Source organism: Castor canadensis, chromosome 15 (genome assembly GCF_047511655.1).
Source record: "Castor canadensis chromosome 15, mCasCan1.hap1v2, whole genome shotgun sequence".
NCBI lineage: Eukaryota > Metazoa > Chordata > Mammalia > Rodentia > Castoridae > Castor > Castor canadensis.
In genome coordinates, this window is record NC_133400.1 from 54,541,610 (window position 1) to 54,554,417 (window position 12,808).

Genomic DNA, 12,808 nt, shown 5'->3' on the forward strand with positions numbered 1-12,808 from the left:
AATTCATTTTTATATACAGATATTACTTTCATTTACTTATTTTTTATTTTTTTTATCTTTGATTTTCAATCCTCTCTGTCTCTCTAATGTCTGTTCAGCTTACTGTCGATTAGTACACTAACACTCCCTGTTTATACCTTTGAAACTCTCTTGTCTGATACCTTGTTCTGCTTTCTCCCTCTTGTCTGTATATTTGTTTTCCCCTTTTCTTTAACTTCTTGCTTTCCATCTCAGCTCACTCTTCCATTCTAAATATTACCATTGTTATTATTACAAGCTAGAAAATACTTAATTACACACAGTACAGGGACAGTAACAACACCAAGGACAATGACGGGAAGACAGAAAAAACAGGGAAACCAGTTTCCCCACAGCAAAAAATTAGTACAGGAACCAGAGGGGAATGAAGAGAACAGAAACTCAGATCCAGACTCCAACAAAAGGAAGATAAACTATGCCAAAGGACCCAATGAAGCCCACAAGAATAATTTAAAAGAAGACATACTACAAGTACTCAATGAGAATTTTATAGAGATGATACTGGATAGGGTCAACCAAAATGTACAGGAGACACTCAAGAAATTCCAAGACAATAAAACTAGAGAATTTGAAAAAGCAAAAGAAGAAATAAAGGAAACCATAGAAGCACTGTATAAACACCAAAGTGAAAGAGAGAACACAATGAATAAATGGATAAATGAACTCAGGACAAAAATAGACAACAATAAAGAAGAAAACTGCCAGGATATGGAAAACCTCAGAAAAAAGAACGAAACAGAACTGCAAAACGAAAGTATCCTTTTGCTAAGATGCCACTAAGACATTAACATTCAATTCCACAGATGTGGTTAGAGAGAGACAATTTATTAGTTTGTATTATATATATATACATCCATGGAAATAATTCTGACAATACAAGTACAATGAAAATAACAATCATTACCCAGAGATAAATTATACTAATGTTCTTTCTATACAAAAATTTTCCTCTTCATTTATCCAGAAAACACTTTTTAGTGATTGTAAGATATCAGATATATTTTAGAAATGATAATTACTACAGACTGTCACATTCAAAGAGTAACAGAGGATAAGCCTGGGTAAGGTCTTAAATACTAAGTGAAAAAGCTGTATATTAGGATCTAGCATAGGTGTATCAAGTAATGTTAACTGAATTGAATGGAGATAGGTACAATCTGGTAAAGAAGTCAAAAAATTGCAACTAGCCTGAATATACATAAACTAACACATGTGTAAAAAGTGACACTAAAGCAAAAAGCAATGATTAATTCTAATTTTGCTTGCAAGAAATAATCAACAGAGCAAAGTCAGTCAGGCTTAGAAAGACAAAAATCACATGTTCTCCCTCATATGTAGATTACAGACCTAAAACAAATGCAGTAATATTATTGGACACGGTTCACACATTAAGGGGAGACTGCACACAGGAGGAATAGGGAAAGGGAAGGAAACCAGAAACTTGAATGTAGCTGATCACTGTATAGGAGTAATCTTAAACTGACTGAGGACACTATGGGAAGGGGACTAGGAAGTAGTAAAGAGGTCTGGTAGAGATTAATTAATTTGGGTTGTAATACACATGTGCATGGAAACAAGACAAGGAATCTCCCTATATTGCCATCTTCATTTCAAACTAGCAAAACACTGTTTTTCTTTTTATCTTATATGTTTTTTCTTAAACAAAATCGGAGAACAAGAGGTGGGTTCTGCCCGGAGGCGGGGGAGGGAGGTGGCCCAAATAATGTATACACATGTAAGTAATTGTAAAAATAAAATAAAAATAAAAACTCAGACAATAAAACCCTATCAGAGTAATTCAAAGAATATAAAGAACAAATAGCACTATTGAACTCTAAGTCATACCTCAATCTTAACATAAACAAATCCTCAACCATTTACAAAGAGATATGCTAACATAATGGGGTAATAAAGAACTTTACGTAGATGTTTAGCATCACCTCATAGCAACCGGGAAAACCTACCACTACAACCTTATGAAAATATTAAGACTAGCAATGATTTACGAGTAACACAGAAATATAAAAATAAGTTGGGACAGATTTTTTTTAAATTCCATCACAGTTAAATAAAAAATTAACTTACATGCCTAGTATTAAGTTTACAAAAGACTTAACTGCAAAGTGAAATTATGGTTTTATTACGTAAGGCAAATATTTTGCTTAAAGATCTAGTCATGAAGTTACTGACCCTGGCTTCCTGGGGTAAAGATCAAGACCCTGAGCAATGAAACTTACTTTTATTTCTAATGGCCTAAAGTTAAGGCACACCTCAGTCTTCCAAGTAGATTAAACAAAGGAAAACTAAGTATCTGCACCTGTATTTTAAGACTTGAAACATGTATTATGCAGTCTGTAAATCTATGAACTCTCAAAATTACTCAATTTTACAAACACCAAGTCACAACGTGCATTCACATCTAACTGAGGCTTCATGGGAACAAATCAAATAGGAATAAGTTTATTTGAACTGCAGCCATACCTTAGGTTTCTTAAGTGAAGTGATTCTGTTTGAGTCTGCACAGACCAAATTTGGTAAGGACAGTGTTTTGGCAAGGATATGCTTTTGTCTGGAATTCTGAATAGTGATCTTTTCAGATCACACAGGACCATACCATATTATATTTTCCTTAGATCCAGCAGTGGGATAACATTCCACAAAGTTAAGTAAAGGCACCTGATGATGGCTTTTCAGAATCTCAGGAAGATTCAAACATAGTATCACCATTTACTAGAAAGGGGAAATCACCATTTCCTTTAGGCAAGGAAATGAGCAAGACAATCTGATTAGTTTGATTCTCCTCTAATTTTAATGAACCACGGCAGGCTGATTTTGGTTCTGAGTCTTTATAGTATACTATATAAAGAACTATAATTAGAAAAGATAATCATACAAATGGTCATATTCTACTTTTATGATGCCTAAGTAGATACAGAAGTATTTTTTCTAATTTTTTTGTTTTCAGAAAGCTCATTTGAACACAATGAGTCCTCTTGTTCTCCTTATTTTGTGAATAACAAGTTCTCTAATTTAAAATAGGTTTTGTCAGTATTGTTTAAAGATTTTCATAAACCAATTCATTTATTTTATACAATGTGCTATTTACAGTACTTCACTAAGCACTTAAATTATAAACAAATAAAAAGCTTGTCTGTCAAGGGTCATATTATATTAAAATCACTGTTTACATGGGTAATAGGGGAAAAAGTGGACAAGTATTAAAAACAAAACTTAGAAGAAAGTGAGAATCCTTAAAAATTGTTTTCTTATGAGCACTGATTACACTTGCAATTCAGTAGCATAAGGTAAAATACTTTATGTTTTAAATTTTGATTTAACTAGAAGATTGTATACAAAACACTGTTAAATCATGTTTAAAACAATTTAGTTTTAAATGTTGCACTGCTGCTATTCTCACTGAACTGTTTACTGTGAATTAGGATCAGGATTCAGTAAAATGAATGAAAGCAAACCAAGAGAGAGACTTTTCTACAAATTTAAAATTTCACTCCTCTCAGCTGTTCTTATGAATTCCCAAACAATCTTTTAAAGTACAATTCATTAAAAAGCTGAACAAAAATACAAGACCCCAGCATAATTAATTACTATTGGCAAGAAATTAGTTCCTGGAAATGAACTAAACATATTTCCTTACATTTTTAAAGGTCATATCACTCAGTTATATTTTTCTTTATACTTTTAAAGGCCACACTAAAGTGCTTATGAATTAACCAAAAACCCAACTAACTGTTCATTACTGATTCACCATCTAATCACCTACCGATATTTCTACATTATCACTTAAAATTACTTAATTACCAAAGAAATTTTGAAACTTAAAATTTTTTTCTAAAGGAAATATCTAGGATAAATATTTCCTATGGCAACTGGTTTTCACTTCATATTGTATGTCATATTTGAGTCACATCAAAAGTTTACTTTCTAATCGTAGTACATGAATCCTAAATTTTAGCACTCCAACAAAAACAATTTTAGTGATACTGATAGATTTGTTTAAACAAAAACCCGGAGAAATAAGACAATCTTAATACAAGTAGAAAAGAAAAACAAACACAAATGTGTAAACCATTGCTGAAGCTGAGTAATCACAAAAATTCTTAAGAAACTACTAGCCTCAAGTTTGGCAACTAATCCAGGAGTTTCAAGTGGCTATGGATTCCATGTACCATACATCCTCCTAAAGGAGAATGATCACTGTGCTTAACTTTTCTGCCTTACTATGATGTCATTTATAGCAAGAGTTTGTCTTGAAGCCTTGTTAACAAAAAAACCGGCCTGACAGTCTTCACAGAGCAGTAGTTGGCAGTTGGCAGAGACCTACTGATTTTCTGCCAAAAGTCTACCAAGAGGATGTGGAGCTAACACATTCACTATCTAGAAGTGAACTTTGGAAACCTTCACTTTAGCCCTGTCTTCCATATCAGTGTTTTCAATCATCAATGTCCCATTTCCTGTGACCCCTCTGCCCTATTTCCAAATCAAATAGCCTCCAAAATACACAATTCCATTACAGCAAAAGTTAACAAATCAAATTTTGCACCATGATGACAATGTAGAAAAAAAATGTTCCACCACAAAGCATTACCAATAAAGGTGAATTTAATTTTTGTCACAGTTCACCATTTTGCATGCAGACTCTATTTCAAATCTTCTTAAACTGAGAATGCTATTTTCAGAGCTCTTTCAAGTCTAGAAATCAGATCTCAAAAAATCCTCACTTTCTGGTCTATTGATCAGCCAACTCTTGTTATGTTTTACTTCATGCTGCAAAGGAGCAACATCTCACTATCCCTGGAATTACCAAGATCAGTTTTCTCCAGTGTAGGTTTTAATTGCATAAGTGTGAATCTAATAAAGGTCAATTTTTTTCTTTTTATAAGTCTGTTTTTAAAATACTTCTTGTCCGATATATGCAGTTATCACTTTTTCCTACAGTGCTGTTACTCCATAAAACCCAGTAAGAGCAAAATTCTGGATCTTTCCAACACTGAATCTGCTTAAACCTACTGTAAAATTAAACAAAATTGACCACTCCGATTTCAAAGAAAACTATTTCCTTTTACAATCCTCGATTTGCCATTTGTTATTGTTAACATAAAGTTATTCATCACTCATAAATCGGGTAGGTGAACATTTGAGGTAGTTGTTTGATTTTCTTCCTCCCTGGGGAGTTCAACACCTAGTTATGTGTTCCTATAAAACAAGTTATCTATTATTTAGGTAGCGCTCAACTCACGACTCAAGGTTCTACTCGAACTCTGAATTAATTTTTTACGTCTTATGAATGACAAATTTGGGGGTAATCCCAAACACTAAGCATCAGCAACTGCACACACACACACACACACACACAGCCCCAGAACTTGGTCCCAGACGGCTCCTGCAGCGCCCCAACACACACACAAACACTAAGCATCAGCAATTACACCCGGACGGCTCCTGCAGCGCCCCAAGTGGGGGAGTGTCCCGAGCTGAGACTGAGCCTCCGGTTTCAGAAGACCGGGGTGGGGTTGATCCTGGAACAGTCTCCCTCCCGGGGCTACCCGAACCGGCCGAACCCCGCCAGAGAGTTGGGGACCACTGCTCCCTCCGGGTCTGCACCCCGCCACGTCCCTGTAAGTCCGTCCCCGCCCAGCGAGCCCCGATGGGGCGGGACGGGAGCGGGGAGGGTCAGGGTCACTCACCGCGATCATGACCGTGTCTTCTCCCTGAAACTTGGCGACGTACTTATCGCCGCGGTTCACCTCGGACTCGTTGAGAGGTCGGAAGCGACACATCACTTTGATGTTGCACTCGGCCGGGTCCGCCATCTTTCTCGCAGCAGGGGCCGGAGGCCGGGAGCCACTCCCCGCTGCTTAGTCTCGGAGGAAGCAGCCGGAGTTGAGCGTCGGAGGGTCGCGAGAACCGAGAGGCAGCAGCTTGTCACGCCGTGCTTCCCGGGGCAGGAGCGGCCCGCGAGCTGGGACTCGAAGCGCCGGCAGCCCTGGAGCCCCAAGGCTCACTTCCGATCCATCATGGCAGCCATGGCGGCAGCACCGGAGAGTCTCGGGCTCCTCAGCTTCTCCCTCGCCGGCCGAAGCAGGCTGCAGGGGGCTGGGAAATTCTGGGGGCCTGCAGAGTCGCCCCTCCTTTCTTCTCGTGCGAAGTAGGCTGGGCCCCCCCCACCCACCTTGGTCAGCTACGCTTTGCTGCCGGCTGACGCTTGATCCGTCCAGAGGCCGCAGACCGGCGACTGGGCGGCGGGCGGGGCTGCTCTCTGGGCGGCGGGAAAGGAGGACTGCGCAGGCGCAGGGAGGGGCTTCGGGCGGCCCCGTGACCAATCAGCGCCCGCGCCGGGCCTTCCGGGCAGCGCCGCGGGCTCCGCCACTGCTCTGGGTGGGGGTCGCAGATTGAAGTTTCCTTGGAAGATCGCTTGCGGAAGCGCCTTGGGCTCCGAGTCTCCTGTCACTGCAGAATTCCTTGGAGCTAAGGAAGGCGCCCTCAGCTTTCTTTCCTTTGGTAAGGGGAGAAAGAATAACTACGTAATGTTGTAGTTTCTTTAAATACAGTACCAGATCCCTATAAGGAAGTGTTTCCTTTCCTTTTGGCGGGGGCTGGGGGGGGGGAAGCGATTCTTGGCGCCCCTTTTTTAGAGCGCGTGGCAAGAAAAGGGAAGTTTGAATGAAGGGCGGGGCGTGGATCGGGTTAAAACGGTTGCTCCTTCCTGGGAGGATGGGTTGGAGAGATAGGAATAAGAAGGAAAAAAATGTCACTTCTAAGGAATGAAGAAGGTTGCTAAAGAAAAGTGGAACTGTTGGGTGGGGTGGAAGTAGAACCCCTTCACAACCCGCTCCCCCAATGAAAAAAAAACCTTCCAGTCTGTCTCCATCAGCTGCCTAGTCAGGGCGACGCACAGGTGGGCAGTGAACTGCACATGCGCCGCCCCACCCGTGTTCAGTGAATTGGAGGCCCCATTTCCCCAGTAAACCTACAGAACTTGTCAATTGCAGTACCAGGAAGAAGAATGATCTGAGGTATAAAGACGTTTTTTAAAGGCCTAGAAAAAAAACACTCCAGGGGCTGGCGGAGTGGCTCTAGTTGTAGAGCGCCTGCCTACCATGCATGGGTCTTGAGTTCAAACCCCAGTACTGGCAAAAACAAAAAACCATTCCAGCGGCTGGGGGTGCGGCTCACTGGTAGCGCACTTGTGTAGCGTGCGGGAGTCCCTGGCTTCATCCTCAAATATTGCAAAAACAAACAGCAAAACCACTCTACTTGACTTTGCATTGTATGTTTAGAAGATGAATACCATGAAAGTTCTTTACATAGAAATGACTGCGGTGCTACGAAGGAAAAGTACAATGACAATTAGAAACCTTTTCTCTCTGTTCCCCAGTTTCTGTTTATAAAATGAATAATTTAATTATGAAAACCTTCAATGACCTCTTGTGTTCATCCAAGCATCCTAACACCTCAAAAAACAAATCCATAGTTAAACAGATTCAGATTGTTCTATCCACTGCAGTGAAGGAGAGCGCACACCAGGGGAACTGTGGAGAATCTCACGAAAGGAAAAGGTGCAGTTATCACATCTCTGGGGGAAGTGTGGAGTTTTGGTAAAATGTACATGAATCAGTGTTGTGAGAGGCTCCAAGGAAAGCTAAACTATGAGTAAAGATAGCAACATCAGGGTTGGACTACAGTGGGCCAAGGTCCTGTTTACTTGAACACTACAAAGTTAATAAAGATGTAAAATGTCTTCTGAAACTCCTTTTTCCATGCTCTTCACCTGGTTTAGGAATCAAGGCTGCTTCTCTAGGCACAAGTAGGGTGTTTTATTCTTACTCATACAATGTAAAGCACTAGTTTCTGATAGTCTATAATTTTAGAGAACAATGTTTTTTAGTAAGTCAAGAGTCACTGAAAGTAGTTTGTTGTGATACTTTATGGGCTGGATGTGGCAGGTATGACACTAGTTTTCTACCTTTGCAAGCAGGATGTCATGAAGACTCTATCTTCAAACCTCTGCTCAATTATCTCTGAGATCACTTCAACTATTACAGGAATCTCTTATCCACAACCCTGACCTTTTCATTTGTGTAACATTCCCAAACTTCAGCTGCTTGTAGGCCACCTGTTTTATTTTTTTAAATCGTATTCTATAACCTCAAATTTAGCATTCCTAAAGTGGAATTAATTATTCTCCACTCCCTGCCAGTACTTAACTACTCACCAGTACCAGCATTGTTCCATAATTCTGGGCTAAAAAGTTACCATTGCTGGTAACTCCAACTTCATTTATCCCCTGTACATGCAAAACAAGAAACATGGTAGCCTGTATCTGATGTTCTTCAACTTTCTCTCCACTATTCCTCTTTGTTCTTTAACTCAGAAGATCTGAGGGATGATTGATGGAGAGCAATGATTTCCAAATTCTCCATGAAAACATTCCTAGGTGACTCAGGAGACTTCATGGGTGTGGAGAAGCAGAGGAGGTAAATGAAAGGGCCACGGAGTGAAGCTTTGGGAACCTCTATTGAGCCACCTTTTGTTGCCTTTCAACCCTTGCTTCTTTCCTCCTGCACAATGGATTCTGAGAATCAGGTTCATGAAAACAAAGCTGGAAAGGGAAGTATCCTACAAAAAGCTTCTGCTTTATGACCTGCTACATGTATTTCTGGCAAAAGAACACCACAATCCTGAGTATCATCACAGAGCCAGGAAGGAGAAAAATGCTTTGTTAAAAAAAATCTTTCTAAAAATTGCTGTCACACAAGAGGAATAATAATATCAGGCAATAAGGTTTAAGAAATACTTTCACAAGGAAATAGGAGATTGATTTAAAAAAACTTGCTAATCCAGGTTTGTCTTTCAAAATAGAAAATACTGCCATTTTTTTCAACATAGTAGTGAAAGAGTAGGTTTGCTTGTGAGTACAGTTTGAGACTCATTAACATAACCTTTCCTTATGAAAATGTGAGTGGTGCTTTTACCTATACAGATTAAGAACATGAGATTTCCACCATTTCCAATGACGGTCCTCCAATGAACAGTGCCTCCTGGGGTCCATGCTTTTGTGCATCCTCTGTCCTGGAATCTTGGCTGGCCCTCTGAGTCACTTGTAACTAGGCCACTGTGGAAGATGTATAACATTGCATGCTATCTCAAACTAGATGTGAAAAAGCCTTGTAATTTCTACCTTGATCTCTTAGAATATTCTTTCTGAGAGGCTGGAGGTATGGCTCAAGCTGTGAAGCACCTGCCTAGCAAGCACAAAACCCTGAATTCAAAACCCAGTACTGTTCCCCTGCACCCCCCCAAAAAAAGAGTATTCTTTTTGGAGCTCTGACTGCCACATCACACCAGCTACCCCAAGAGCATCATGCAAGAATCATATGTAGGACTCCAGCAATAGTCACAACTAGTCTCCACTGAGTCCAGCCTAAGAACCAGACTTGTGAGTGAAACCATCTTGGACTATCAAGTCCAAAACATCCACCAGTTGAATACCAACAAGTAAACTCAACTGACACCTTCAGAGCAGAGGAATCACCCAGTTGAGGCCTGCCCAAATTCCTGACCATTAAAATCATGGTTATGGTTTTAAGCTGCTCAGTTTCAAATAATTTGTTATATAGTAACTAGAATAATAACTTATAATTTGGAACTTTTATCTTCTAGAAACAAGCATATAAAGTGTTACTTATTTATAATGTACTTAAATTGGACTATATTCTAGAGTAATTATAAATTAAATAGTTGAGAAGGCTGTATTAAATAGTATGGCTGTACACTAAAAATGGGCATTTAGAGTAAGACATTGTAGCATCTCTTTCTCAAATGTGTACAAGACCCACCTGTTCCTTTCCATTTCCACTTCCCCTTCCTAATCCAGGGCTTCAGTACTTCATGCCTAGATTACTAAAACAGCCCTCTACCACTTTCCATGTGATCATTCCATAAGTATGGGTTGAACTCCTACTAGGTATCAGGATAAGTGCTAGGGATATAGTGGTGAAAATGACAAACCAAGTCCTCCTACATTCACTGTTTTGCAAATAATTTTCAGATTAATGTTCCTAAAGCATTGCTTTTATTATGCCATTTCATTGCTCAAGAACATACAATTCAGCTGGAGGTGTGGCTCAAGAGGTAGAGCACCTGCTTACCAAGCACAAAGCCCTTAATTCAAACGCAGTTCAAAAAAATAAAAGAAAAAATACCCTACAATTCTCTTCTGTTCTTACTCAAACGTGTTCAAATTCCTCTGATTGGACTATAACCTCTGTCACCTGACTCTTTCTTAGATAAGTAGGGTTTTCCCACTGCTCCATAGCTTACTTTTCTGAAGTCATGGGGATCAAATCTAAGACCTCATACATGCAACTTATTTTCTTAACTTGTAGCAACTGGCCTTTTCACTTGCCCCTTCTTCCAATTTGCTAATTTCAAAGTCATACTGATCCCATTCTATATGTCTTTTTGTATCCATCCAAATCTATCTATCTTTCCTGAAGTCCCACCTTCTGCAAAAGTAGTTTTTTAGCATGAAATGAGTGCACAGGTCAGACAAAATCCCATACACACTATTTAATACCTTAGTTTAATTCTTTAAAAGCATATTTTAAAAAAATATTTTATCAGGATCCAGGGGCCAGTGGCTCATGCCTATAATCCTAGCTACTTGGAATGCTGAGTTCAGGAGGATTGCACTTTGAGGCCAGCTCAGGCAAATAGTTCATGAGAGCCCATCTCCAAAATAACCAGACCAAAGTGGACTGGAGGTTGGGCTCAAGAGGTGGAGTTCCTGCTTTGCAAGCACAAAGCTCTGAGTTCAAACCTCAGTTCCATATATATATATATAATATTTAATCAGAGTAACCCATGTTCATAGTTTAAAAACTAAAAGTACATTACAACAATGAAACTAGAAGTACCTGCTGTATGCACTCCTTACTTCTACTTTCCAGGGCAACAACTTTTAACTCTTTTAGCAATTTTTTCTGGTATGTATCTCCATATTGCTAAGTAACATTCTTTTACTGGTGCTTCTTGATTCATTAAATCATAACTTATTATTAAATGAAGTTATAATTCTTTCATACTTCTATTGAATTAACACACACATTTTATCTTCTCTGTATTTCTATCACCATTTTAAGTTAAATAAATGTACATTTTAAGTTAATGTTTCAAGCTTAACAAAATAGCATATTATGATTACATTGCCTATCTTGTACAATTTTTTGTTTTTCTGCAGTTAAAATTGCTTCACTTTTTTTTTCCAGTTATTAACCCCATTATCTCCCAAATATCCACCAGAAATATAAAGCTACTCTTGATATTTTGAACATATTTTTCCACCGTCTTCTAGCTCCTGCTTTGGTTGTTTAGATACTTGATTTCTTCTGAGGGTTATTTGTATGTGATCTGCATTTTTCTTAAAAAGCTTTTCGAATCATTTTGTTTATACTTTCTTTTCTTTCTTATTTTCCATTTCTTTGTTTTTTGTTCCCCCTTTTAGGAGATTCTCTCAACTTTATTTTCACCTCATCTGCTGGAGATATATAGGCAGATAGTAGATAGATACAGAAATAGCTACAGATATTTAGAAAATAAAATTTCTTGGATGTGCTAATCCTATCCTGATGGGTGTGTGTGTGTGTGTGTGTGTGTGTGTGTGTGTAAATTTTTCTATGAATTTTTATACTCTGAATGAATTTTTTTTTTGAGACAGAATCTCACTATGTAGCCCAGGCAGACTTTGAATCATGATCCTTCTGCTGGTATTACAAGTGTGTGCCACCATGAATGGATTTTTTATTTTGAAACATGTTGTTTCTCACTGTGTAACCCAGGCTGACTTGGAACTCAGTATGTAGACCAGGCTAACCTTGAACTTGCAGTCCTCCTGCCCAGCCTCCAAAGTGCTGGGATTATGAGTATGCACCACCACATCCAGCTGAATGGGTGTTTTTAATGAACTCTTTTGTTTCATAGAGCAGTGTATTTCTTATCAGCCTAAGGATATGTCTTGTTTCAGTTTTAGTTTTCTCAATTTTCTCTGTCATTTGTGCTGGATGTCTTTAAATATGTGGTTCTAACATATTTGACTGAGAAACTAACACTATCTGGAAACTGACACATTAGTAAGGTTTAGAGACTGATAAGTTTTCCACTGTGTGATTTGGCAGAATCTGTTCATTTCATTACAGAAATTTTAAATGTCATTTTTAAAAATTTGTATTTTTATTTTTTAAATTGACAGTTAAAATTGTATGCATCACATACAACATGATGTTTGAAGTGTATGTACATTGTGGAATGATTAAATCTAGCCAATGGACTTATGAATTACTTCACATAGTTGTCATTTTTTGTAACGGGAACATTTTATATCTATAATCTTAACATTTCGAGAATGCAATATATATCTGGTGATACTGGGGATTAAACTTAGGACCTCATGCATACTAGTCAAGTGCTCTATCACTAAAATACATCCCAGCCCTCATTTTTCCTACCTAAGTGAAATTTTGTATACTTCCAGACTCCCCACCCACCATCCACCCAGTGCCTAGACACTACAGTTTTACTCTGTGCTTCTATGAGATCTGCTTTTTTAGGTAACACATATGAGTGACATCATAAATTATTTGTTCCTCAGTGACTAGCTTATTTCACTTATCAGAATGTCCTCCAGATTCATCCATGTCACACAAATGACAAGAATTTCTTTTATTTTGGACTGGCGGAGTGGTAGAGCACC

General features: G+C 38.7%; 1 protein-coding gene and 1 long non-coding RNA gene across 2 annotated transcripts in view; one reads left to right on the plus strand and one right to left on the minus strand.

The window, feature by feature from the left end:
- The window catches only part of Kif5b (kinesin family member 5B), a 45,226-nt gene extending 38,905 nt beyond the window's left edge, over positions 1-6,321 (minus strand). Inside the window, exon 1 of the mRNA XM_020157318.2 lies at positions 5,745-6,321. Within this exon, the coding sequence (XP_020012907.1) occupies positions 5,745-5,870 (126 nt within the window). The 5' untranslated portion in view covers positions 5,871-6,321. The remainder of the gene's footprint in view (positions 1-5,744) is intronic.
- LOC141417459 (uncharacterized) overlaps positions 5,554-12,808 on the plus strand; it is a 159,382-nt gene continuing 152,127 nt past the window's right edge. Inside the window, exon 1 of the long non-coding RNA XR_012442021.1 lies at positions 5,554-5,675. This is a non-coding gene — a long non-coding RNA (uncharacterized lncRNA). The remainder of the gene's footprint in view (positions 5,676-12,808) is intronic.